General features: G+C 51.4%; 2 protein-coding genes across 3 annotated transcripts in view; one reads left to right on the top strand and one right to left on the bottom strand.

Annotated features, from left to right (window-relative positions):
- Nucleotides 1-613: 613 nt before the first annotated feature.
- INKA2 (inka box actin regulator 2) lies at nucleotides 614-11,153 on the top strand. The gene is made up of 2 exons (XM_032203452.1): nucleotides 614-670; nucleotides 9,289-11,153. The coding sequence occupies exons 1-2, from the start codon at nucleotides 635-637 to the stop codon at nucleotides 10,252-10,254; spliced, it is 1,002 nt and encodes a 333-aa protein (XP_032059343.1). The 5' UTR covers nucleotides 614-634; the 3' UTR covers nucleotides 10,255-11,153.
- A 14,455-nt stretch (nucleotides 11,154-25,608) lies between these two features.
- Nucleotides 25,609-27,372, bottom strand: part of RAP1A (RAP1A, member of RAS oncogene family) — a 35,562-nt gene continuing 33,798 nt past the window's right edge. For both annotated transcript variants that reach the window (XM_032203177.1, XM_032203178.1), the window contains one exon: nucleotides 25,609-26,533. The gene's annotated coding sequence lies outside the window, so the exon portion shown is untranslated. The remainder of the gene's footprint in view (nucleotides 26,534-27,372) is intronic.

Here is a 27,372-nt window from a genome sequence, read left to right as displayed (position 1 = left end):
TCATTTAAGTTGGATTTTTTACATAAAGATCAGCTTTCAAAACACCGCGGCTGAGTTCTACAAACGAAATCCCACCACCAACTACAAAAAGTGTTCTCCTTCAAAAAATAAAGACCTGAAAAGGCAAAGGCTTCAGCAAGTCTTTATCAATCCTCAAACTTACAAGAAAAGGCAAGTAGCGGTCTTTCACCCCAAACCGGAGAACACAAAGTTGCATTTCTCATTCTACCAACTCACTTCCCACCGCACGACAACCCAGACGAGCCTTTAAACCGTTCCGGGGGCTCGGCGTTGCTCACCAAAGAGCGCACGGCACCGAGCACAACCGGGCTAGCAGCGCGCACCCGAGGAACACCGAAAAACCCGAAATGCTCCGAACCCAGCGCGGCTCCAGAGCAGAGCCCAGGGACCCCCGGGGACCCCCAGGGACCCCAGCCGCGCTGCGCACCCCGCAGGACGCAGACCCCGCAGCCCCGGCCGAGCCTCCCCATCCCTCCCCAAAGCTCCTCCGGGTGGTGCCGCCCCGCGGGGGCGGGCGGGGGCCGGGGCGAGCCCCCCCCTCTCCGGTCCCTCCTTCCCCTCCCCGCCCCGGCTGCACGGGCGGAGCGCTCTCCCGGCGGGGCTGCGCCGGGCCATGGAGCAGCACCTGCGGCGGCTGAGGCAGGAGCTGGTAAGGGCTCGGGGCAGGGCTCGGGGCAAGGGTTGGGGCTGGGGGAGACCCCAGGCTGTGCCCCCCCCCTCGGTGTTTGGAGGGAGCGGCGGCCGGGGCCGTGCGGGCAGCCGTCAGTGCGAGGGAGCTGTTTAAACCGGGGGGAGGGAAAAAAACAAAAAACAAACAAAAAAAACCAACCCCCCCCCAGGTGTCCGCAAAGATCGGCGACCAAAGAAGCGTTTGCGGTGGCCTCCGGCAGGAGTCCGGTGCGGGATGGCGACGATGCGAGGGGAGCGTCTCGCCCTGCAGCGCCGGGGCAGCCCCCGGGGTTCTCGGAGCGCTCCCGGCTGCGAGGGGGGGGCACGGCGGGGACCCCCCCATCACCCCCACAAACACACACCCGGGGGGGGACAAAAGGAGGGGCCGGGGCACGGCACCAGCGGGCCGAGGGGCTTTGGGATGCGAGCAGCCCCCCCATCCAGGCTGAGCACTTCGCAGGGCGCTGATTTCTGGCGGTGTTTGTGCTACCGGGGCTGGGTGACAGGCTTACCTGCCGGGTCCCTGTCCTGCTGCGATGTCCCCGTCCTGCTGCGACACGGGGCTCTGCTCGCCTTTGTCACCTCCAGGTCGGAGCTGGCGGTGCCCGGGCTCCAGCGGGGCAGGCAGGCTCGCAGGTGGGCAGGGGGCTTTGCTCCGAAAAACCTGGCAGCAGCCGGTGCCGCTTCACCTGGTGGCGTTGGCGACGTTTCCCAAGCGAAGAGAGCGGCCGGAGTACAAACTAAAACAAAGAAAGCGAGAGGCACGGGCGTGCTGGGTGCGATGAATGAAATGCAAATCGCGACACGAGACGCGCACGTTGCAACCTGGAAGGCCTTGAAAATCCGAACGAGTCGGAGGGTGAGGTGGATAAAATGAGTCACTCTCAGAAGAGTGTGCTTAGAATAAGGTTACTAAATCTGTTTTTTTGTCTTACTAATAAATTAGTCTCATTATCTGAGCAGTATTTTGTATAGAAGCCTAAACATTGCACCTTTGGCTTGTGATTCAGAAACGTGCCTGCTCTGCAGAGCACAACACAACATCTGGGTGGTTGGGATATACTTGAAAACAGATTCCTGACACTTACCGTGAAAACCAAAAAAAAAAACAGAAATGAGAAAATTCTGGTTTTATTCATGCCCCTTCTATAGTGCAGTAACAGAATATTTTTAACTGTAAAAATGCCAATTTTTATGATATTAATAAACCAGGGCATTAGCTTGGCAAAGATTTATGCAGATGCTTGGCTTAGACTGGGAAGGGACATTTATCACCTTCAGTAGGACCAGTCGTGACTTAACTGAAAGTAGCCCCATATTCCTATGCTTGGTTTTAAATAGTCATGTTCTTTCCTCCTCTCAGCCTCCCCCCTCCAAATTACCCTTACTTAGAAACATATTTCAACAACAAGCTCTCAGGATTTCAGCGTGCAGCTTTGGAGTTGCTCAGAGCGCGCTCTGAGAGCATGGCTTTCATTGGGAGCTCGGGGAGCTGCAATTGCACTTACTGAGGGCAGGAGGTCTGTATTAATTACAATAAGTATAAGCGATATCCTCGGCAATAACAGCTTTTAAAAATCAATACTGTCAAGATAGTCTGGAATTAAAATAGATTAATGTTTCTTTAAAGACCAGCCAGCAGCGCAGGAGACAGCTGCAGCCATCTGCCCTGAATGGCGAGTGGGAACCGAGCCTCTTGACCCTGCCTTCCTTGCCACTTTCTTCATTACTTGGCAGGGCATGCCTCCAGATGTTAAACACACCAGAACCAGGAATCATGCAGGAGGAATGGTGGGAAGGACTCGGTCTGTTTGCTCAGCCAGACAGAGGCAACAAGCTGCCCCTGTGCACCTAAAAGGGAGCCCTGTGCCCAGCTCCAGGGCATCACGCTGAGGGCAGAAACACAGAGATTTACCTTCTGTGCAGCTCTGGTCAGTACAATGCAAAGGCTGGAAGCCACCTGGTCTGCACAAGTTTAGGTTGCTTCAGTTTCAACTCCAGCCTTTGGCTGGTTTTGAGGACTTTTTTTTTAAAAAAAAAAAAAAAAAAAAAAAAAGAAACAAGCGGATGTTGGCACAGCTCCCAGTTCACAAGGAAAGGTTATCTGCAAGTGCAACTCAATCCCCCATCAGTGTGGGATTCGAGGATTCCAGCTCTGATTTTTCTTGTTCCTGTTTTATGTATTAAAACCATATTTAAGTAATTGTGTGCTTGGCTCAGGCTGCTGGTGTGCCCAGACGTTTCAACACACAGCCTCTGCATTGAGATCACGCCGGGCTTTGCCAGACAAGTCACAGATGAGCGTGGGTCTGGGCATGCTTACACCAGCCTCCGTGTCAGCCTCTGGGAAGGCTCTGCCAGGCCTCTCACGATGGCTCCCAGAGATAAATTTGGCCCATTTCAGTCAATGAGAGCACTCATATTCCCATTGCATGTTTTCCATTGTAAGCTGATAGTTTCTGGCATGTGTGGTGTCCCTTTGATTGGAATTCATTCAGAAGCTTCCACATGCAAATGTTTTAAAGCCAGGAGAGTCTCAGCTGACACAGCCATTCATCACAGCCGGGCGTGCGACCCGAGCACAGCACAGGGTCAGATCCGTTTCTGAAGCTGGGGTCCTTGTCCTGGTGCTGACATCCCCGTCTGGGTAGCTCTGGACTGGCCGCGTCTGCTCTCTGCTCCTCAGTCTCTTGACATATAAAAACACAGACCTTGTCCACCTCCTCCTAAAGCCCCTGGAGATTTAGGGATGTGAGAATATGCAGGGCTGGTTTGTAGGCCTGGCACAGAGTACACTGTGCTTCTCCTCTCGTTGTCACCTGTCCTTCATACGGCAATTGTGAGATGTGCAGCAGCACTCGCACATCTTCCCTTAACGCAGTTAACTCAGCGCTGAGTCCTTTTCACTATCAGCTGGACTCCGAGTCTGCAAACATCCTTCTGAGGCACAGAAATATTATCTGTGCTTTCTGAGTTACGGAATATTATCTCAGCTGAAAGATCAGATTTAACAAGAATTGTCTTGCTCGGGGATTAGGAGAGAGGAATTTCATTTCCGTGTCTCATGCTGCAGATGGCATTACCTCTGTAAACTTTGACACGGGGATTGTTTGCATTTATACACAGTAACATCAGCAGAGCACAATGGGATTGGGGTTTCAAGGCTCGTCTACCAGAAGAATAAATCGCTTGTCTTTATCTAGGTAGGGGCTGGTGAGTTCATGGGGCAGATTTACCTTGCACTTGGGCTTTGCACGGCTCTCGGGGTGAGGGGTCGCAGTCAAGACAGCCAGAGCTGTGACTTCACTCTGAAGACTTTGATTTTTCTTGAGGTATCCAGGACATTTCTGGGCTTTCCGCTGCCTTTTACTACTTGTCCTTTTAGATGGGGAAAAGTAGATACTTAAAACAAAAACCACCACTCCAACTTGAACTTCTGAATGTTCTCCTGCACATTCATCATAAATACATCAAATTACCACGTTTGATAGAGTCTGACTCCCCTCTCATATTATGTCCTGGTAGACAATGTTTCTTGCTATGAATATCTTACAGGAATAGAACATTTGGTCTGACTGAAAAATGCAGCTAATTATTTTTACTGTCTCACAGTGGGTCCTATTCCAGTAACTGTGTCATGCTGGAAACGGATTCTCTGTACTTTCATTAGTGCTATTTTGGGAGCAGCTCTTGTGGTCTGCAGTAGACAGGGCACAAGCGGCAGAGTCCAGGGCTGACATCGCTGCTCACAACTGCAGCAGGTGGAAACACGCAGCTTCGTTTGTGTCTGTTGATGAATTGATCCCCTTCAGGGAGGCTTTTCCCATCACTGCTGGGATGGCATCAGAAAGCTTGCGTGGTTATCACACATCTTTCCTTGGCATTTGCCTTGAGGGAGGGCACAAAGCAGAAGCTTGGCAGCAGAATTCCTGTTACGCACAACGTGGGGGAGAGAAAAAGCAATTACGGGCCTTGTCCATTTGTTTATTTCCAGAGAAGACTTCTGAAAATGAAAACTGTGGATTTTTTCTTTTTTAATTACAGCTGCACGCATTCAGGAATTTTTATGACCAGATACCCCAATGCAGGCAGGCCACTTGGCTGAAAACTGACATTTTTAACCATCGTCTTCAAGAGACAGTCTGTACACTGAGGCTTGCGGTCTTCCTCAGCCCTGTGTTGAGGAGTCTGAGGGCCAGAGTTCTTTTTTGATTATTTACTGGCTGTAGAGAATTGATTTTCTGATTTGCCTTCAAATGTGTGATTGGGAAGCACAGAACAACAATTGAAAGAAAGGAAACAGAGTAAGGAAGATAGTTAATCGAGTGATGTGAACTGCATCTTTCACGGTTAACATCTGCTTGAGAGCCATTTATCCCACTGGGAAATTCTTCAGTAAAGTTTCAGCATCCTTCCTCTTTCAGATAAATTGTGAGCTCACACTTAACATCCTAATTTACTCCTAAAATATTCTGGGAAAACAGAGGTTAAAAAAAAAAAAAAAAAAAAAAAAAGACTTGAAATCCTAGTGATAAAATTCCAGGACAGAATGACCATCGCAGGCCCATAGCATCCAGGGAAAGGGAGGCAGGGCACAACATCGAGCTAGCAGGAGGCTCCCTGCGAGCACTGCAGAGCTGTGCTCAGCCACAGTTGCAGGCTTGCTGAAGATTAATCTACCTAGTGACCCAAAGGAAAACACAAAAACAATATGATCAGCTCAGCATTTCTAAAATAATTTTGGTCTCTATTAGGTCATCCTCTTTAAATACCAATTGTTTGTGCCTGGTTCTGTTGCCTACCAGCCCTGTTATTGAGAGCTGCTATTTGCCCTTTGCTCTTTCCTGTCCCCTTAGCAATAACTTCCTCTCGTTGCGCTGCTTTACCTAGGAGCTGGACATCTGTCTTCCTCCCCGCTATGAGGGGCGCACTCAGAGCTCTTCTTCCCAGCCCTGTGCTCAGCTGCAAGCTGTGATGCGTTCGCTGGCTTTTCTTTTTCCTCTGGTCAGCACCAGAAAGCTGCCGTGGTCCTGGGCAGGCCAGATGTGCGGATGGGCTGGGAACAAAACCAGCTGTGGCCCGAGGGGATTGAGCGGAACTGAATTCTGAAAACTTGGTGAATTTAGATGCTATTAAGAAAAACTTTGTTCCCAGAGCGAGCTTAAAAAGTTCTTGATTTACGAGTGAAATGGCAAGTGAAATCTCCCTTATTTGTATGTCTCAGGTACACGGTTTTGAGTTTGATAAAATGCCAGTAAGTGCTAGAGGATGTTCCTTGGAGCAAGTTGTCCTCCTGCTGTGTTAATCGGTTTGGGAATCACTGATTTATAAGCTGTGAAAACTGGTTGGGGTTGCTGCTCCAGGAATAAGTATTTCAAAGAAATGATTAGAAAGGTATAACTTCCAAATTAATTGATACCTTTGCCATCCAAAATGGATGATTTTCAATGTAAAAAAGTCCTGAACATATTTGAACTCCGACAATTTTGCAAGATGGGGGCTGAGCACCAGGGCTGGTTTGGCAACAAGTTTGGGATTCGCAGCTCACAAGCACAGAAGACAGAACATCTCCTGATGCCCTGTGGTGGCCGGGTTACATAAAGTCACTTGCATAACCTCAGCAAGCACAGTCAGGGTCTCTCTGCACACCAAATTAAGGCTCTCTGGGGTTTATCTCACATTCACGCTCTGTTTGAAATTGCGCTTTCGTTCTTCACAAATCCCAGCTCCTTCTACACCAAGTGCCTGACCGCAGAGCTCACGGGGCTGCAGGGGTTCTCTGCTCGGCCTCATGTTCCCATCACCTTCCAGCCAGAGCATCTGCCTGACTTCCAGCCCAATCTGCTGCATTAATTGCAGAAACTTCCCTTCTAGCAGCCCAGAGAACTTGATCTTGAATCTTGGCCAGGGTGGTGGTCTCAGATCCGGGGGAGCTTGTTCCTTTTGTCAGCAGTTAAAGCCCGGAGAGTCTCAGAGAAGCCAGTGTGAACTTGGGAGGAAGGGTTTCTTCTTGGCAAACAGGAGAGAATGGCTGTTAGACACAAAAGAAGAAACTTCTTTTTCCAGAGCTTTCTCTCCATGGCAAGTATTCTTAATTACCACAGAGTAATTACACGTGGATGAAATCCAAGCCCCTGCAGACTGTTTGGTCACCAGTCAGTGACTTCACTTGGGGCTGGGTTTTGTTCACACTCTTCAATCCATGAAAGACCAAGCCAGTGCCACAAATAGCAAAAGATGAAGCAGGTTTCTCTTGGAATGGTTTTTGTTTGTTTTCTCAACTTCCACAACCTGAAGCTTTAGCAGCGTAATTAAGCAGAGCTAAAAGCTTCAACACCTTCCCAGCCCTTTTGCTGAAAGTGGAGTGGATTTGCATTGCCAGGGACACCGAGGCCATCTCAGCCAGAGGCGAGCTGCTGGGCAGCAGGTGAGGACCACCCAAACCTCAGCATCACCTCCCAGGAAAGCATCTCCGCTGCTTTTCCAGTGCCTTGGCTCCACGCTGGTGCTGGCTCTGGTTCAGCAGAACCAGCTCATTCATCCAGGTTCACTTCTGAACACACGGGGAGCGCTGGAATCCGGGCGTTCGGGGCTCAGACCTCTCACCGGGGGGAGGCTGGGTCCGTCTGCGAGAAATGAGCACGCGGCTGATAAATGCTGCCCATGAAATATTAATGCTTAATAGAGCCTTGCTGGATGAGGCATGCATTGTAATGATACCACCCATCAGGGGGGAGTTAATTGAATCAATGAGGTGAACAGCAGAGCCGCCCAGCATATGTTGGGGTTGCAGTCGGCCCAGGCAGTGCAGGGGGACCTGTGTCACTCCGCTCAGCGTGGCCACACCGCTGTGCCCGCCAGGGGATTTGAGGGGAAGCAGCCAATGAAGGGCCGAGCCAGCTCCAAATCCAGCTTTTTGCAAAGCCCCAGATAAAACAGACTTCCATTAATAAGGCGAGAAAGGTTAGGACGAGGAGCATTACAGCAAATCTGGAGAGGTAAGGTGATAGTTTTGTCTGAAGCTTGTAGAACATATGGCCTCAGCTTTTGTACTGGTAACCCAAGAGCTGTGGTAGTCTGGAAGTGGGGCATTATTTGCATATCTGCAGAAGCAGAGGTTTATTTGCTGATGTTAAAAAATTAGATAGCTGGGGACAGTTGATAGTGCAATTGGGAAGTTGGCAGAGTTTTTCTGAATCTCCACAGCCAGTGTGTTCGTTCTGGGTGGTAAATGAGTTTCTTGGGAGGGAAGCTCTGAAAAATCAATGGAATCTCCCTGCTAATTTTAGGTTTGGGGTTATGAAATGGAGATAGGATTTTGTGGTCAGAAACTGTTGTGAAGCTTTCCACTTCCAGAGCTAGGCTGTAACAGAGAATCATGTTTTTTGATGACTGCTCTGCTGCACTGCTCAGATCTGAGCACAGAAATGGAAATAGAGCAAACTAAACTAAATTAGCAAAAATTAAGTAAAAAAATGAAAGATTCATAAAGTAAAGCTGAACAAGAGATGTATCTGTCCTTTTTCATACTAAACTTAAAGACCTATTGCTGTACAAAAAAAAAAAAAATCTCATGAGCCTTTTAAACTGTTTTTGACAGTATAGGCTAAAGCTGTTCCTAGACAGCGGTAATCTCTCCTGCAAGCCACCTTGTATCAGTGCAACGCCTTCACCTCCAGCCCTGCCATCCCCTGCTGTTCTTCCCTCTCTCCTTCCCCTTCCCACGAGGGGTGGCAGCTGTTGGAACATACAGCCCGCTTGTTTTATGGTGCTGCTTCAGGAATATGATCCAGATCCTACATAAGAAAGGGAAAGCAACCGAGCAAGAGAGAAGAGGGGAATTTAGCAGCTCTGGAAAATACCTTGCGTTTTTCAAGTCTAACATAGAACGTTAAATCTGTATAGCAAATTTCAGGGATAAAGCAGGACTGTTGCTGCTGGTCTTAGATCACTATTGTGCTGTAAATAAGTTTAGAGTTTGTTGTTCTGTACAAGAGTTCAAGTGCATTTACATTTCTTTGATTATCCTCCAGTGATAGATGCCTGTAATGAGAGCATTTAGATCTGAAGATACATTGTCAAGTAATGTGATCCTTATTAGGGTTGATTTTTAATTTAGTTTAGCACTTCAGGTAAAGAAACAGTTCTCAGTGGAAGGCACGGTCTCCTCATTATTCTGACTCCCAGTTTCGGTTTGTTACTCAGGACAAGGGGAACAAAAGCAGTGGAATACACTTAAACTGGAGACAGCTGAAACCAGAGTTATACACCTTGGGTTTCTGCCAAGCAATTAATGGGAACTCAAACTATTTTTGTTGTCAGGTCAAAAAAAAAATCCACTACTTCTGTCAGCTCGCCTTATTCCTAGAGGGTCCAGATTATTTTTAAACCATGTAAAACCCTTAGAGAATTTGAGAAATATCCGATTGCCGTTCCATGAAATGGATGTGGTAGAGGTATGCTGCATGTCAGACGCGATAAGGGGGGCAGCCACATGTCAGACGAGCTGCAAGCCCAGCTCTCCTGCCCTCCGGTCCGAGCCTCCTCGCCCTCTCTGCTCCCCAGACACTGACCTGCTGCCTGCTTCTTCCCCCGCAGCTGTCCATGAAGGAGGTGGGAGACGGGCTGCACGAGCAGATGAACTGCATGATGGGCGCACTGCAGGAGCTGAAGCTGCTCCAGGTCCAGACAGCGTTGGAGCAGCTGGAGATCTCAGGGAGCCGAAGCACCAGCGCGGAGCAGCACCCATGCTGCCGGAGCAGTGGAGCAGGGCCACGGGGCCGGGCAGCAGCAGGGGGCTGCAGCCCCACATCCCTCACCTGCGTGGTGCCACAGCCAGCCAGCTTGTCCCATCCCACTGTGCTCCCAGAGAGCGGCCACCTCGGGGACACCTCTTCCTCCTCCTCTAGGAGCACCTGTGGCAAGGATTCCTCCCACACAAAGGGACCTTCCTCGGCCCCAGCCAGAGCAGAGCGCGTCCACCCAAGGACATTCGAGCCCAGCAGCCAGGGCATGGCTGGGAGGTGGCCGGCACGCCAGGAGTGCCCGGGGTGTGAGGACAGCCACGACTGGACGTCCTCCCTGATGTCCCAGAGCAGGAACCGGCAGCCTCTGGTCCTGGGGGATAACATCTTCGCAGACCTGGTTGGGAACTGGTTGGATCTGCCAGAGCTGGACAAGAAGGGGGAGAAGAGCGAGGCCTCCCTGTCTGCCAGCAGGTCCCAGGAGCTCTGCAAGAAGTTCTCCCTCACAGCCAACATCTTCAAGAAGTTCCTGAGGAGCGTTCGGCCAGACCGAGATAGGCTTCTCAAGGAGAAACCTTGCTGGCTACCGCCTGAAGACAAACAACCCGAAATTTCCAAAAGACCCAAAAAGACGAACAAACTCAAGGGGACATTTTACTTCCCGCTCCATGGAAACATCCAGAACCACCACAGCAAAGTGGAGAGGTGCCCAAAGGGGGAAGGCAGCATCAAGAAACCCAAAACTGGCACCAAGAAAGTCCACGATACCATAGACTACACCCAATCTGGGTTTGATATCAACACAGCTGTTTGGGTCTGAGTTTGTTGTGTCCCCCGCTCTACCAAGCATTTCTTGCACCAGGGAGGAGCTGAGGCCGTGCACTTCTCAGGAGCCCCCCGAGCTCTCGGCTGGGACCGAAAGGTCTCCGAAGCGTGCCATGCTGTGGCTGCAATCCCCTGCACGTGGCATCTCCCATCGAGCTGCAGCTGGCTCAGCCCCACACACTGAGGCAGCCCATGGGGACCAATATTTGCAGAAATAATCAGAATTGTTGGCAGCTTTTAGGGTGAGCGGTGCCACCGATTGCAGCTCCTGGAGCTTGCCTCGTGACAGCACCTTCAGGCCCCCTCAGGTGATCTCCAGTTACAGTACCTGCAGCACAAAATTCACTGTATGTGTGTGTATGAGTGTGCAAATATATAGTTTTTTAAAAATTCTGCTTGTGTGCACTTAAAACTGGGTTGTAAACCTGGCAATTCTAGCAGTGATCCTGAAGGACTTATTTAAATTTTAGAAAAAAAAAAAAAAAGAGTGCTGCCACCTAAATTTCAACAATTGCTACATGCAGGTGTTGAATCCCAGCTCTGTTGCATTTCAGCTGTTTCTCGTCCCCCTGAGCTGCATCTCCACTGTGCTCATAGCACAAATTCCCCCTCCTGCTAAACCAGCGGGGCCGGAGGCTCCTTCATGGACATCTGTGACATTTGGAAACTCCAGCCGCTTTTGCCTCTCTCCATGCCCTTCTCCCCCAGGCTCACATTGAGATACAGCATTGCCACAGATGTTTATTGTTAACTTTGCACTGTGACACAGAATTGCAAGAGACGTTTGTTGTTGTTGTTTCCCCTGTTGTTGTGTACAAACCCTGTCCTGAAAGAACCAAGTTCTTCAGCAGCCAGCTCTCCAAGAGCTACAAATAAAGCAGCATCATCCCCGTGTGCTGTGGAGCAGTTTGTGTCCTGGTGCTGGCATCCAGCCCTGTGTACATCAGCCTTTTCTCCCCTACAGAAGCTTCTGGGTTTGCACAGCCCCAAGAACCCAAATCGAGCCACTCAGATGCCCACAGGGGTGCTTCAGCCCAGTCCTGGCCAGCAGTGGGGGCTTGGGGCCCCAAAAACCTGCTCTGATCACTCCCAGTTTAGGAAGGGCTCATGTGTGAGCAGCAGCATTGTTTTTTTAAACATGCAATTCTAGTCATGTTTTAGCTTCCCAGGACAGAGAGGCCAGTGGAGCAGAGGCATAAAGGGAGAATTCCCCCCCCCCCACCCCCCCCCAGAAATTAAATATAGGCACAAGACAAGCCCTGTTTCTGCCCATACAAGGAGAGAAGAGTGGGTCAGCATCTGACAGCTATGCTCAGCACTTTTTCAGGAACCTGAGCTGGAAGCAAGCTTTTGTTTTCCTTCCTCACAGGCCCTAGCTCTGGGTGCTTTTGCTTTCTCTCCATTTCTCTGAATGCTGAAAGGCTGTTTGGGGCGCTCTGTTTTCCTCCTCTTTTATCAGGACTTCATCCTGTTTGGTACAAAGGCACCCTCCCAGCTCTCACCAGCCCTTTCTGTAGGATCAGCAAAGAGGAGAAAGAGCTTTCTATAAGCAGCAGCACAACAGAGCAGCAGCTCCTTCCTGCACTGACAGCTGAATCCCCCCCCTTGTCCCCTTTTCCTTCATTAAGGAGGGCAACTGCTCCCTCCACCCTCACTAAGGGACCCACCACAGCATGCACTGCCCCAGCCAGGGTCCCAGCACCACAGGGCCCCCACAGCACAGGGGGGAGTCAGCCAGCCTTGCCCACCCCCAGATCAAGCCCTGGCCATACCTGCAGCTCCAGCAGCCAAGCCCCACACACAGGTGCTGAGTAGGGGTCCCAAAGGCTGATTGTGCCCCCCTGGGGGCTTTTTAAGCCAGGCATGGGCATTGCCCTCAGCTGGGATGAGCACAGGAGGAGCCCCAGCTGAGCACGGCAGCAGGGCAGGGGGTTTGCACAGCTGTGGGCACTCAGGGCGTTGTTTTCCTCCCTGCAAGGCTTTTCCCTTGCTAAGGCAATACCTGCTGCAGGGGGATTTAAAATGGTGCAATTATATGGGATGCAGTGAGAGCTGGAGCCTAAAACGTGCATTTGGAAACCGCTCGGTGGGAAAAGCGATGTCTGGGATTTGCCCCAATTTCCCTCCGTGCAGCCCCTCCTTCCCCCGTGGCTGGGGCTCAGAGAACAAACAGGCTGCTGGGCATCCCGGGGGTTATAAATGACCGGCTATGCCAAAACATGTGCTGTCTTGCAAATATTTGACACCCACCCCCAGCAGCAGCTGCTGGCAGCTCTGCTCCCCGTCGATGCGGTCTCACACGGAGCCAGCAGGACGCTTCTCCTGGGAACGAGCTCTTGTGGCCCCACACTGCAGCAGCTGCCACAGCCCCACGTTCGTGCCGGCCACGTGGCACCGGCCACGGGCACCCTCGGGCCCCCATCCCGTGCCCTTGGAGAGCCCGGCTCTGAAACCAGCCCTTTCTTTCCCTGCTTGGAGGAAACGCTATTGTTTCCAGGCCCGTGTGGACAGGGCCGTTCTTGGCCCAGCAGCCGCCCACGCGTTCCTTTCCCACCCAAACCATGCACCCCGCTCCCCCCGAATTCCTGGCAGTGGGGTGGGACTGGCTACAGCGGGTCAGTGCCAAGGGGCTCGGGGTGGTCTCTGTGCCTGCTGCTGCGTGCCCTGATCCTGCCTGCGGCCACCAGCAGGATCACATCAGCCCTGGGCCAGGCTGCAGGGCAGCCCAGGGAGCCAGGAGGTCACATTTGCTTCGTTCCTCCTGCTCTCGAAGGATCAGAGACCCTCAGGGGTGCTTCACACACACCAAGCACCCAGCATAGCTTCAAACGTGTTTATGTTCCCTCTGCCTCCTAAACGTGTCATCAAAGGATATCTTGCGCTGAAATAGGATTTTCCAAAGTGTTTACAGTGACAAATTCAGTGTGCTCTAAGCTTCAGACAGCCACTTGAAAATTGCAAGTAAATGTGGCTGGATCTACACATTCTTGGGAGAAAAAATATTTAATTAATATTCTTTAAGAGGCATTCAAACAATAAAGACTATCAGGCAAGCCAGTCATCCTACCTCGTTTTGTCTCCAGAGCAGGATTTGCTAATAGATGTGGGTAGAATTTGTGAATTACCATTTCACTTCTCCAGGGACTTTTCCTGAAATGATAATGGCTTTTTCTCCTCTTTTTTCATGAAACTGCCATGAAATAGTTCCCCATTATTAAGTATGAGACCTAGCTAATTAGCACGATGACAGTCTTTAATGAGGCCCTAGCTGTGTTCTGCATCTTTGATAGGTGTGGTTAATACCAAACACGGCAATAATTACAGAGAGACGTTCCCCCGTGAACCTGTCCCATGCAAGGCAGCGATGGCAAATGAAACTTGGGCGCTGAGATTTATTAGAAATCTCTATTCCTGGATTGTGAGAAGCCCAGAGAGGATCAAGCTGGAGTTAATTTGACACCAATAATGTTCGTTCAGACACCAGGGGTTAATGAGATGGCAGTGAGGGATGGATGCAGGAGGAGATTGGCGCTGCCCACTGCTGGCCTGATCCCAGGAGCCCTGGTTTGGGCACAAGGGGCAGCAGCAGCGAGCCCAGCAGGGAGCTGCTCCGAGGCTCTTGGTGGACTTTCCCTCCCCAGGTGCTGCTCTGCCCAGGTTTGTGCTGGGCCAAAGGGCTGGGGGCAGCACTGCCCGTCCCCACGCACATTGAACAGGCATGGACCAGTGTTGTGTCTGGTCCAGGTCACCTCGTGTGCAGAGAGGGTCGGGCTCTTACAATTAATGAAGTGATTTCCAGGGTCTGCTCCTCGCTCTGCCTCTCTGGGCTTTCCCATCTCATCCAGCACTGACGCTCACAGCGTGCTTCCTCCAGCCAGATGGCCTCCAGAAGGCTCACAAATGTGCCAGTAATTAAAAAGCTTTTATTTTTAAAACCATTTCACAGCTTACGCTTCTGACAATGGGATGGGGCTAAAGCTGGGCAAGAGGAAAGGCAAATAGAGGCTGGCTGTGCCCGTTTGGGTCCCTTCCCATCGCCCAGCTTCTCTGCGTCCCCTGCATCCCAGGGGCAGCTCCGTGACCGCGCTGAGCAGCGGCTGCGCCCCTGCCACTGCCAACCATCCGTGCTGATGTGCCTAACTAACCGGAAAGGCCTTCTGACTGGAAACTGAGCAAATTTAACAATTTCCCCTCAATTCCCCTCATACTGAGTCTGGCAGGAGAGAAGCCAATTGCCGTATCATTGCTGAAATAAGACCCATTTTGTTCAAAGCCCACCGCTGTTTATTCACACCAACATTTTCCCCATCACCTTTGTCATATTATTAATCAGCAGCAGAACCTCTTCTACTTCCTTGAGCAACATTCCAAGAACCGAACCATGCCTCTCTCTTCAACATCCCTGTCTCTGCAGAAAGAGGGTATGTTTCTCTTTCCTTTTGTTCAAGTCCAATTGTATCCACGTGGCATTTCTAATCAAGAAATCGTACCCTCTTCCAGCTGGCAAGCAGTCTCATATGCTGATTTTACAGAATAAACAAAAAACAGTTTCTGCAATTATTTGTGTCAGCTGAAGCCGGGCTGTGACACTGCTGGGAGCTCTGCTAGCCCAGCTTGGCTTTGCTCTGCTGCCCCAGAGATGGCTTTACCTGAGCCTCCCTGCTGGAGGTGGCTCCTCAAGCCTTCTCGTTCGCCTTGGGGGATTCATTTGCTGCCCGGCTGTGAGCTCACAGTCCCCAGTGAGGTCTTGGTGCATGTTTTTCAGGTGCATTTCCTATAATAGCCACACTGAGCAAAGCCTTTGAACTGGCTCAAGTTTCTTGGTTTTCACCAAGCAGGGAAGAGAAAGGGAGAAATCAATATCCCGGGAAGATGAAACTCCTGACCCTCCTCTGGTCTTCACCTTGGGCAGTCTGGAGGCTAAATCAGAAAAACACTTTCAAGCAGGCTTTACACAGCACAGGAGACAGGACACGGTCCTGGTGGGGACGGGGAAGGGGCTGGATGAGGCCACAGCCCTGGTGTGGGAGCAGGGGGGAGAGCGGCAGCTGGGTGCTGATGCCCACAGGCTGCCACCTCCCATGGAGCCAAGCCAGGTCCCGCTGCCCATCCCTGGTACTGCTGCCTCGAGGCACAGAGGAGCAGGGCACAGGGCTGGGCACCAGGGGTAAATTCAGCTCCATCACCCAGCTCTGGTATGTCTGTGCCACCTCTGGAGATGCTGCTGTGGGAACTGGGGGTGCGGGGGTCCCACCGTCTGGGCAATTAGCGGGCAGATCTGCTCCCTCATTAGTGGACTGAGCCAGCAATTCGGTCTGGACCATCCCAGAGGGCTTCGCTGCATTCACACCATCAGGCTGGCGTTAGCGATGTGACATTTCGAACCTGGAGATAACGAACGTGACATTCTGTCAGGTTTAATTAGTCCCTTTGCTCTGCCCATGACAGCCTCTGTGGAGGTGAAACCTGGAGCTGAGCCTCCGAAGGCGTCGCGAGCGGAGGTGAGTGCCAGGAGGCGACACCGGGCCTGAGATCAGCCGGTGCCCCAAGAAGCAATTGCTTTATTCTTAAATGGATATGCAAACAGCAACTCTCCTTGCCTAGTTAGTATAACCAAGGGGTCTCTCCTGCGTTTTGTGTCCTCTCTGGTCTGTAACAACCCTTTGGGACTGAAAAATCTCCCGAGAGGACTGGCCGGGTGTCAGGAGCGCTGCACAGCGCCCGTCACCTCCGGCCTGGTCTGAGGGCGTTGCAGCACCAGGCCCCGTCTGAAGGGCTGCAGGAAGAGACCCCAATTAATCTGATGTCCTGGCAGCGGTTCCAGCAGCAGGGTGTGCTGGCAGTGTGGGAACACAGCAAGGGATGAGCACTGAGCCCCGTGCCCGGCCACCACTCACCCAGGCCATGCTGTGGGCTCTTGTGGCTGCCAGGGCAGGAGGCCGAGGGGAGCGCTGCCCGGCTGCAGCTCTCCCCAACTACCTGCTCCGGCTCTCCCCGCTCTCCCTTTTTCATTCCGTTCCAGACCAATTACTGAGAGTTTGCACCCAAAGGCAGCTCGCCAGGCATTTATGCGTGCAGCTGCCTGGTCTGAATGCACTCATGCTAATTGTGTGGAAACGAGTCGCGGTCGGTTTTGTACCGAGCTTCCTGCTCCCTGAATCGAGCTGTGCTTGTAAGGACTGATCACGTCCTCTGACTGAAAAGGATTCAAGAGGGAATCTTTCTGCTTACTGCTTACCTGGTTTTCAAACACTCATCACTCAATGTTGGTGATGCCGTTACTGGGATTTGCTGAGCTTTCCACAGAACAGGTATCTTGTTTGCCTTTTTAAGGTGTCTCCTAAGATGAATGGGAACAAACACTCCACCTGCAGCTGGAAACGGACTCAGGAAATTCACTGGAGATAAGAGATATTGCCAGGAGAAGTCAAGCAAAACTTTTCCTTCTGCAGGGCTTTTATGGGCCCTCTAAATTACCCTGAAATGTACAGGACAAAACTCCCTCACCCTGCCCGTGAAGCAGCAAGCCTTACTGGTGCCAGGCAGCCCTACGTGCCCAGATTTCGTGGTAAACTCCGCTCTACCTTGCCAGACCTGTGGGTGGCACTTGCCAGGCAGATGAGCATCAATCGGCCAGCTCAGCGCCAAGCTCCTCACTGTGCAGCAGCACATTTCGCAGGCCTGGGCTGCAAATGCATTCCGAGCACCACAAAGTGCTGCAGGGCGGGCCTGGTGCTGTACGCATGCCCCTCATGTGTGAGTCTAAATCGGGTCTGGAACAACCTGTCACTCCTGCAGCATGTCAAAGGTAAATTTCCCCGTATCCCTACCAGAGGGGATTATGTTCCCAGCAGGGGTTCAGGTTTTTTGCCATAATATGATTTAATGTGACAAGTGCAATTAGATGTGACACGTCTTTGCAACATTTCACTACCTTGGAAAATCACAAACAAGCTTAAAATAAAACAGAATGCACAGGCTCGCAGCTCCCTGCATGCTGCAGCTGGAAAAAATAAGCACCAACTTAAGGACTTTTCAGTACTTCCTTTGGGATACGCAAAGTCATGAACACGATACTATAAATTAATAATTTAGATCCCAGCCCTGCAATGAGAGCCATCTGGCCAGATGCCTCTACCCTGACCAGAGTCCCTTGGAGTTAACAGCACACCACGCAGAAAGATCTGTCCACTTGCATCTCTTAATGGACTGAGCCTTCGGTCCCTGCCCTGGAACAAGCAGAAATGGAACAAAAAGGACCCTCAGCACTTGGATTCCTAATTTAGTGTCCTCTGAAATTAAGAGAACAAATTAAACCTACAGCGGCTTTGTAAGTGTAGGCATATGTTTACTGAGCCCTTTGGTTCCAGTTACACCAACACTAATTAATCTCGGCACTCCCATTAATTGGTGGCCCCAGCCCCTCTCTGAGCACTGGGGCTGGGAGCGGGGCTCTACTGAGGCAGGGAGGGGGTCCCCTGGCACGAATGGGGACGGCGACAGGGATGGAGTTGGTACAAGGGAATGGGGCTGCAACAGGGAGGGGAGTGCGGGATCCTCAAAGTTCTTGGGGAGCTGGAAATCCGAGCATGGTGAGGGCAAACCAGGCCTCTGCAGCCCCAGCCCCTGGGCACTGCTGGGTGCCCGGGTGGGCTCCGAGCTCGCACTGCCCCTCGCACCCCTCCTGCCCCAAATCTTTGCTTCAAGAAGGGGAAAAACGCCTGGAATTCGAGATGTATGCTTACGGCTGTACCTCATCCACAGTGGTGGGGTTGAAATGCTGAGACAATTCATTATGCACATAGAAATTAATTCTCGTTTCCACCCTGTGGGGCTCTTCATTTACACTTCAGTTGTTGGAGCTGTTGCATGAGATGTATTTTCGTTTGCTTCTGTCTGAAATTAACGTGGATAGTCGATTGCATTTTCATAAGAAATGTTTTTACTTCCTAGCTACTAATAAATCCCTCTCAAGCAGGAGAGATGAAAGCAAGTCACCTCTGTGTTTCAAGCAACAAAGGGGCTACAGAAAATATCACAGCGTGGGAATGGTTAACCACAGCACTGGGGAGATAAATCAGGGGTAAATCCTGATCTCTGCACAGCAACCAAGCCACGCTCACGCAGCACCTCTGCTCAGGATGGGGTTTCCCATTCAGACCTGCAGTGTAACCGTGCCCAGCCTGGTACCCGATGCAGGTCGCATGGCTCCAGGACAGAGCCTGCTCGCCCCTGTGGTCCTGTCCAGGATGGAGGCTGAGTCCAGAGATCACCCCATGTGTGGTGGCAGCACAAAAGAGAGCAGGATGGGGCTGTGGAGACCCCACAAGAGCCTCCGCAAGGGGAACGTGCAGCCAGGCACGGCCACGCGTGATGCCTGCTGCATCTCCCGGGGAGGAGACAACGGGGAAGGAGTTGGAAGCTATCAGCAGGAGGAGAACAAAAACGCTCTTACACTCGTCTTGCTCGCCATGCTCATCTAATTACGTTATTTAACAGGATACCCTCTCATTGATTTTAATTACTCATATAATTTGGGAAGTTATTCACAGCACATCCCTGCAGGGCGCATGAGTCTTGGCTGGGAACAATGTGCTCAACTCTTTTTCCGACATGAAAGCAGAAGCTGGGGAGGCCGAGCACGGCGCGAGCGCAGAGGGGGCACGGGGCCCTCCGTGGGAGGCTGGGACTTGGTGCTGCTCCTGTGCTGGTGCAGGACACACCAGCGAGGCTGGGATCGCCCTGAGATCAGACGTTATCCCCCGCGTCTCAATGCGGCTCCACTTCTGGGCATCTCCGTGCTCGCACGCTGCCAGCCGTCCCTGCAGCCCCAGCGGGGTTTGGGGGATTCCTCGCCTGTACCCGGGGCTGGGGTCGTGCAGCCCAGCTGCTGCCTGCGGGGCGCTGAGCGCAGCCCCTCGCCTCCCCCGCCCCTCGCCGAGCAGCTGCGCATTAATTGTCCCTTTGATATCGGCCAAGGACGACGCTCGTGCCTCGCCGGCGGGGAACTCGCCTCTGCCTGCACCCCCCGGGCTCCTGCTCCCAGTGCTCCGCAGCAAGCGGCCGCTGCTGAGCCCTGAGGGCCATTAATCAGAGCCCCCGACCGTTAATCAGAGCCCCCAGCCCCGCGAGAAATGCTTCCAACCGCCCGCCCTCTGTCAGTGTGGTTTTTTGGAAGATGATTGCACGCAGTTTAGCGAAATCGGGCTGTGCATCCCCCAGCATACACTTGTCTGGTTTCTTCACCCGCTTTTGTAAGTTCGTGATTTAATTAGGATGCGAACAATCCCAGAGGAATGTTTAATTAATATTATAAAGCAACAATGGGATGATTAAGCAAGTCTGGGCAGCTGCTATTTATGCACAGGGCATGTGGCACTTGTTGGGGGCGAGCGTGTCAAGGAAAAATCATTCCACAGACCCCTCTGTGCAATTTTATTTCTTGTTTTAATTGTCTGGTTCAGTCCTTTTCTCCTCTTTGTGTTTGCTCAGGCAGAGCGAGAGGAACAGAGATTTAGCTCAGAGTCTCTTGTTCAGCTTAATTATAGAGTGAAAGCTCTCAAATGAGGAACCGCTCTCCCACCCCTTCTCCTCCTTCTCCAGCCGTGAGGTCTCCAGAAACAACCCAGCAGCCGCTTTGGGCAACGAATGCCCTAAAAGTGGTCCAGGAATAGCATCCAGGAGGTGGGGGCATGGCCGGGGCGTGCCGTGGGCATGGCTCTGTGCTGTGCTGGGGTGCCGGGAGCAGGCAGCACCACGTCCCTCGCTGCTTGGCCCTGTGCAACTAAATGCACTCCTCAAATGGTTTAGTGAAGCTCTCCTTGCATGATGCCTTCATGGCATTTTAGGCCAGTTGCTCTTGAGAAGATTTTTCTTGCTTCTCAGAAGCCTGCTAGCAACCTGAAGTAATTGCATTTGCCTTGGGTTGAATTCCTTTTGCAGCTTCTAAAAATAAACCCTTGATTTCTTCTATTTTCCACAGAGCAGCCTGCACTGAAAGCAGCAACCAAACGGAGTGAAAAAAAAATATTAAAGGAAGCGGGAAATCCAACAGACGCGGAGCGAGAGAGCAGCAGCAGATCCCGAATCCTATTAGGAACGTGCCACTCAGCACAACAGCAGCATGCCAATTAGCATTTTCCGGGGGAGAACACACGGGCAGGGCGCAGCGCAGCCCCAGATGGGTGCCTGATGCTGAGCGGGGAGTTTGGGGTGGTGCAGGGCTGTGACAGGGGCTGTGGGCACGGGGCTGTGCCCAGAGGCTCCAGGAGGGCAGCGGAGGGGCCGGGAGGAGCCCCTGGGAGCTTTTCCCTGCTGCCCATGGGCAGCGGCTCCGCTGCCAGCTGCCCTGACTCATCCCTGCGTGCCTCAGGCGCTGCCTCGCGCTTATTCAATTATTGCTCCAGTCCTGGCCCCGCGCCGGGAAGCTAATCTCATGCCGAATGCTTCTCGGTCAAGCCCTAAATGCGATTGTTTCAGAGGGAGAGGGCCAAAGCCGCCTGTGATCTGCTCACCAGACAATGGCAACGCGTTGGGCACAGAACAAAGGGCAGCGCCCTGTGCCCGGTCCCACAACAGCTGAGAGCTGCAGAGGGACAGTCCACGCCATGCTCTTTCTTTCCAGGGCTGCAAACTCATGGCCGGGAGCTGCCAGGCTCGCTTGTCCTCGCAGTGCATCAGGGCCTTAATGGCTTTTTATGTCAGCCCCAAATCGATGCATTTAGAGCAGAAAACTTCACTCCGAGGCCAGTCAAACATGTATTATCGTTTGCTCAATTACAGCGTCTGATTCCCTGACAGGACAAATAAATATCCCCCGCGTTAGAGTCCTGCAGAAGAGGGATGCTGGCTGTTGTTCCCATTGACATTCGTGGACGTTTCTAATGGGACTTCAGAAAGCAAGAGGCTTCTGTTTGCCTTTTAATCTCTTTATTTCTGCAGATTTCTGGTTCTTTGGCACTAGACAATACCAAGAGTCAGCTGAGCAAGGTGCACATTACTGGAGAGAAACCTGTGGGCATGCATGTGCTGCCTTTCCTGTGCTGAAGGAGGATGCTCCCGCTCCGTCTGTTTGCAGTGCACTCAGGGCTGACTGCATCTCAGATTTAGCTGTCGCTTTGTCAAAGCCCAGCCTTTGCCCTTTGCTCCACATATCCGTGATTATGCCGTGTCTTTTACCGTTCCTGCAGATTAACTGTGACTGGTATGCGAGATGGCCAATATCGGGTCTCCCTCGTTTCCAACATCATTTATCATAAAGGATTATCCCACAGGGGCTCCTGTGCAGTCATATTTAATAACGTACAGTGCTTCCAACCAAATGACTTCTGCTGTGAATTTAAGCCACACTGACACGGCAGCTTGACACTGCTTATTTCCAAAGCTAAATGAAAACCTGTAGTAGGGTACTGGTTATCTACGGCCCCGAAAATGTTATATCCACACACTGGCCGTGGGGAAGGTGGAGTGAAGGCATAGCCCAGCTGAAGTTAATTTGTCTGATGATTTGTAACAACCCAGGTAGCAAAGGGCAGCAGAGCCACAGCGCTGCTTGCTTCCACTCAGCTCCACCACCGTTCACTCCAAATGGGATACAAGAAGCCTGATTTATATGTAAAACACTTGGGGAGAGAAGTAAAATTATTGTCAGCTTCGCTCGGCTGAGAGGAGCTCGGATCGAGGCACCTATTGCTCTCTGTGTGGCCATCCTGAGTGACACCCAGGGCTTTTCAGGTTCCTGGGCTGCAAAGCAGGGAGGGCACCACGGAAATGAATCCAGGAGGCTCCGCTGGCACCCTGCGAGCAGTGCTGGGCCCTGGCAGCACCGGGTGCCCCTCCCCTGCTGCGCTGCTCCCCAAGCCTGCTCCTTGGCAGAGAAACTTTGGAAACACTTCCCAGTGCCTCCTCCTCCTCCCTTTCTGAGCCAGGGCTCGGCTCAAAGCAGTACTTTGATGGGGAGCGGGTGGGAGGCTGCCCACCCGGCCCCATAATGCTCGCAGTGTGCTGGGCCGCAGAGCCACGCTCGGCCCCGTGAATTTGTCCTTTGTGGCTCAGCCTCCAGCCGCAGCCCCGTGAGCAGCTGCCGGCTGCAGCCCTGCTGCCGCCCTGCTCTCCCCGCAGCACAACGGGCTCCTTATTCCCTTCCTCCCCCCCCCCCGCCATCGGGGCTTTTGGCCTTACACATCCCTAGCACACAAAGAAAATGCCGCCAGTGTGCAAATTCAGCATTGAGCCAGGGGCTGGCAAGGCCAAGGCAGCAGGATGGACACCTCGGGCTCACGCACCTTTGACAAATCATTTACTCTTCCTCGACTCTTTCTGAAGCATGGCTAATTAGCCCTGGAACAGCCTCTAATTAAGGCAGCTTCTGATGCTGCCTCCAGGCGCTACCCCAGGCAGCTCCTGGTCCCGCTCAGCACCACGGGCTCTGGAAAGGGAGCTGGTTTTGCAGATGATCCTGGTGTGAAACCATCACAAACCGCTGCCTGCTGAATGCCTCCACCGGTAGCTAACACAAATGCAAAGTCTGGGAAACCCCAAAGGTACCAAACTCAGCTGGGCGCTGCTTTTACTGCTGGGCCATCTTCTCTCCTCAGGTCTCAGTGAATGTCCCAGTAACAGGCCTCAGGACCAGTTTGTTTCAGCTTCTCCCAGGTCCGTTGGTCTCTGCAAGTGGTCCCGAGCTCTTCTGGACAACGTGACACAGGCAGTGGTGGAAGGGCTGCCCCACACATCCCTCAGCTCGCCAGCTGCAACATGGGTGCAGGCCCAGCCCTGGGTTCCTCCTGAAGCAGCTGTGACAGCCCAATGCGAGCAGCATGGGAAAACACTGAGAACAGGCAGCGTGTGCCCCAGGAGACCCCGGAGAAGCCCACGTGGGTGTGCGAGACCATCCCAGAGCACGTTTTCCCACGACTTGCCCCTGAGCGTGCACAAATCCCCGTGAGATCGCCCAGCTGCTTCCCCAGCTGTTTGAGGATGCTGACCCGAGCACCAAGGCCACGTGAGGTGGAGGAAGCCGCTGGCTGCAGCGCCCCGTGAAGCCTCACAGGGACGTCACCGGGATGAGAAGGACCAAACTTCCTTTAGCATCCCCTGAGAAATGTGGCTGTGAAGAGGTGCAGCAGCCCAGGGCTCCTGGCAATTTTGTGCCGCAGCTTTGTGATGTTGCCTGAGGGCCTCCAAGGCAGCTCCTCTCCCTCATCCCGCACAGGGGCTGCGGAGAGCTCTCTTGGTAATTTGGGGGTCTCTCCATGGCATGGGATGGGCGGCTGCACGGCAGCTGAAAGCCTTCGCCCTGCTCTGGGTTCCAGGGCAGATAAAACAAACGCCTGGCTCTTCGCTGAATGGCAACCGGCCCATAGCAGAAATGAATTTTGCTTCTTCGGTGTCCAGCCCTGGCAAAACAGATAAAACAGTCGTTAGTTTGGGTGACTTTTGCAAAGGCCAGCTCTGAAGTTCACATTATGTTGATGAGGTGTCTCACACCGCTGCTGGGTGTGCTCCCCAGCAGCAGGCACGTCCGTGCAGCTCAGGGGCTGGGAGCAGAGCACGACAGCAGCACAGATCCCTGCAGGCTCCATGACCCAGCTTCGCCTGCCCAGCTCCTTCCTCAGCCCTGCCTTGGGATCCACCTCAAACCCGGCCATTTCAGCTCCTCAGAAAATGGGGCTCACGGCACCGGGGAGCTGCCCTCCGGTCCTACCGCCTTGAGGTGGGAAACGAGTTTCAGAGCAACTTTTGGAAACACAGAAACGAGGAAGACAAACACAGGCTGGAGGGATGACAGCACGGCCTTTTCTCTGGGGGAGTTTGTGCGAGGCTCAGCTCGAAGCAAGGGCGCTGGATGAGGCCGGGGCTCGGGGCCTGTCAACGCGCTGCCTCCCTTGGCTCTGTCGGGTGGTGCCAAAACCAGAGAGGCTCAAGGCCCCTTGCAGATTTTAATTTTTCACTTTCTTCAGGGTTCTCCTGGCCAAGGCCCCGGAGCCCCCCCGCGAGCCCCGGCGGCTGCAGCCGGGCACGGGCCGAGGCCGCCCCCTGGTGGGCACCGAGCGGAGCCGAGACCCCGGGACCGAGAAAAGGAGCAAAAAGGAGCAAAAAGGAGCAAAAAGGAGCAAAAAGGAGCAAAAAGGGCGAGGGGAACAGCCCGAGAGGGAGGCACAGCCCCCAGGGGAACACAGCCCTGCTCTTGCAGCCTGGGCTGCTCCGGGTTTTACAACCAAAGCACTTGGCATTTACAGAAGGTGAACCAATTTCTCGCGCTGTCTCTAGAACATCAAGGTTTCCATTTTTCATAGAAGAGACATCTAGCAATCAAGAAGTACATTAAAATTACTTTATTACTAAAATATTTTTACATTTAGTAAAGATAACCAACCTGCAAATACCATGCTTCTGCTCCTCCTGAAAAAGGAAGCGCAGTGGTAGGTTGAAGACAATCAGCTACATAACTAAGTTTGTCCTAGCAACTTGTAAGGAGGCAGATGTTTTCACATTATTGTCATCCGAATATTCTCATCCAGTCTTGTTTGGGCTGCATTTAGAAACTGGGATCTCTGTATAATTCAACAGCTGCATCAGTAACAGTTTTAGAAAAAACACATTTATAGAAATTTGTCACCCCGGGTTTCCAATAAAACTATACAACTCCAGGAACAAATGTTCACCAGCTATTACATCTTGATTTCCCATTTAAACAATCAGGACAGAGTCCGTCCCGAGTTTTCTCCACTGTGAAGATACATTTCTCTTCTCACTTACTCAGAAGTGAAGCGGGAGCAAATCCTCCAACACTGAGGGAATTTCAGCAGCATCAAACTGAAGATGTGATTTGGGTCCAACGGGCCCCAAAGGCAGTTCTTTTACTTGCATATGCACAGGAGGATCGAGGCTGAGCACCCAGCGGTCTCTTCATACCCTGCTCTTTTAAACTTGATGAAACCAACAGGTATTTAAAAACAAACCGAACTAGTCAAAATGGAAAAAAGAAAAACAAACAACCCTTCATCTGACTGCAGATCAGGTAACGTTAGCCAGATTTTACCTAAAAACGCAAAGCAGCTGTTTGCTTTGTTGAAATCGTGTTTAGTCAGAACCAACACACAACTCCCCAGTTTCGTCTCGAGATGCTGACCGTATGTAACATCCCCGTGGGCTCCTGCCCGTCAGGACGACGCTGCTAAAGGAAGGATTCTACTGGTGAAGTACACAGCTGTGTGAAACTGAAGACAACAGTGAAGTCAGACCTTGATACAGTATTAAACCAAATTTGTACATATAAAAATAATTGTACAGAGGAAATATTTTCAGCAGAATACAATCTTTAAATATTCAAAAGAACATACAAAGCTAATTAAAAGTAGCCTTTTGTACTTTAGTGTGTAATATGATTAAGTACATCCAACAAGTAGGGTGCGTGAAGACATCGCATTGGCGTAACGACATACTGGTGGGATCTGTTGCAACAATGATCTACCAGAATGGAAAAAGAGTTCACAAAACGTTGATAAAAACCAAAGTCTGGAAACCGTAACAAAAACACAGAAACAAAATGAAAATGTACTAAAATTTAATCATTCATAAAAGCTGTAATTTAATCTGTGACAGTAAAACACAAGAAGCAATATTAGAGTTGGTTTAGTATATTATATATTTTTGCTTTTAAAGCCATAGAAATCAGTTATCCCAGTTTTTTCCTATAAAAGACCCATTTTTCCAAAGCATTATGCACAAACATTTTTAATTAGAATATAATGGCAGAATGAAAATAATGATATTCTGTAACCTTTAAATATAAAATGAAGTCGACGACTCAAAAAGTTATTTGCTGCTGTGAGTTCAAAGGGAAATTTTAGGTAATATATATCTATAGTTATAGATATAATATATAATGGTGGAACATTTTTAGTGCTTGATGGGGAGAAATTATGGTAAAAGGGTCAATATGAAATTTTAATTATAGTAGCAATATCTAACATTTGAAATGCATCCATGCTCCTTTGTATAATCATACACTAGAGTCAATTATATTTATTTTCACATCTGTTAACTGCTATTGCAAAGGAGAAATACTATTGTCTTAAATTTCCAAGAGATATACACAGAGCAATTTGTTTTTCCAGGGACTGTGTGCAAACCATTTTAAGATCTAAATTCTTCTCATGGTATATAAAAACAGGAGAAGCTTCTTCAGATATGTTGCTAATTTCCATAAGGTTTTGACGTCGGGAATGCTGGCACTTTCCATTTAGGCAACAGTTCTTCATTCCTGCAATCTAGAAAAAGCGAAAAACAAGGTGATGGTGGGAACGTTTCTCATCCTACTGAACAGCAACTTCAGACGAAGGCCTGAGCGTTTCCCCACACAACACGTCTGTAAAAACACACAGATTTCAGCAGGAAGAGGTTATCTTCCCTCGCTGTTGTGGTTTGCTCTTACTGTCCTTTGAACTCTCAGCTACAGAGAGAGAAAAGCCTTCGGAAAGCAGAACCGTTTCAGAAACACGTATTTGTTTTGTCACCAACACGGCAGCAGCAACAGAGAGCTGCCTCCCCATCCTGCTGTCCTAACAACAGTGCCTTATGAGGCAGGGAGCCTCTGCTCCAGGCTGCATCTAGCTCACGTGTATCGAATTCAGCGACAGCAGAACAATTTAAGGGGGGGCAATTTCACCTTTTATTTCTCTGAGACGCTGCCCAAGTATAACAAGTTGGAGACCACCCTGAGCCTTGTTCCAGCCGTAACAAGGAGGCAACTGGTTAGGAAGAGATTTACAAACACCAGGGGAGATGTTGAGCCGTATTTCAATCATCTGGAGCAGCTCTGGGGGCACAGGCAGAAGCAGCTAGTGCTACAGGAGCCCCGTCAGCAACTGACTGAACACAAGGGCTCCAGGTGAGCTGCTGGCAGCTGCAGAGCCCTTCAGCACTGCACCGAGGCCAAGCAGGCGCCGCAGCACAGCTCAGCTCAGCTCAACACAGCCCAGCACAACCCAGCTCAGCTCAGCCAGCCTGGCAGACAGCACGTCCCCAGGGCTGGGGGTGCCTGGCTCCAAGAAGCCATCCTGGCTGACGCCGCGCTAGCTAAATCCAGATATATCGCCCGAGGAACAGG

This window comes from Aythya fuligula, chromosome 25, assembly GCF_009819795.1.
Source record: "Aythya fuligula isolate bAytFul2 chromosome 25, bAytFul2.pri, whole genome shotgun sequence".
Classification (NCBI taxonomy): Eukaryota; Metazoa; Chordata; class Aves; order Anseriformes; family Anatidae; genus Aythya; species Aythya fuligula.
Note: the sequence above shows the minus strand (reverse complement) of the source record. Positions and strands in the feature narration are given on the sequence as shown.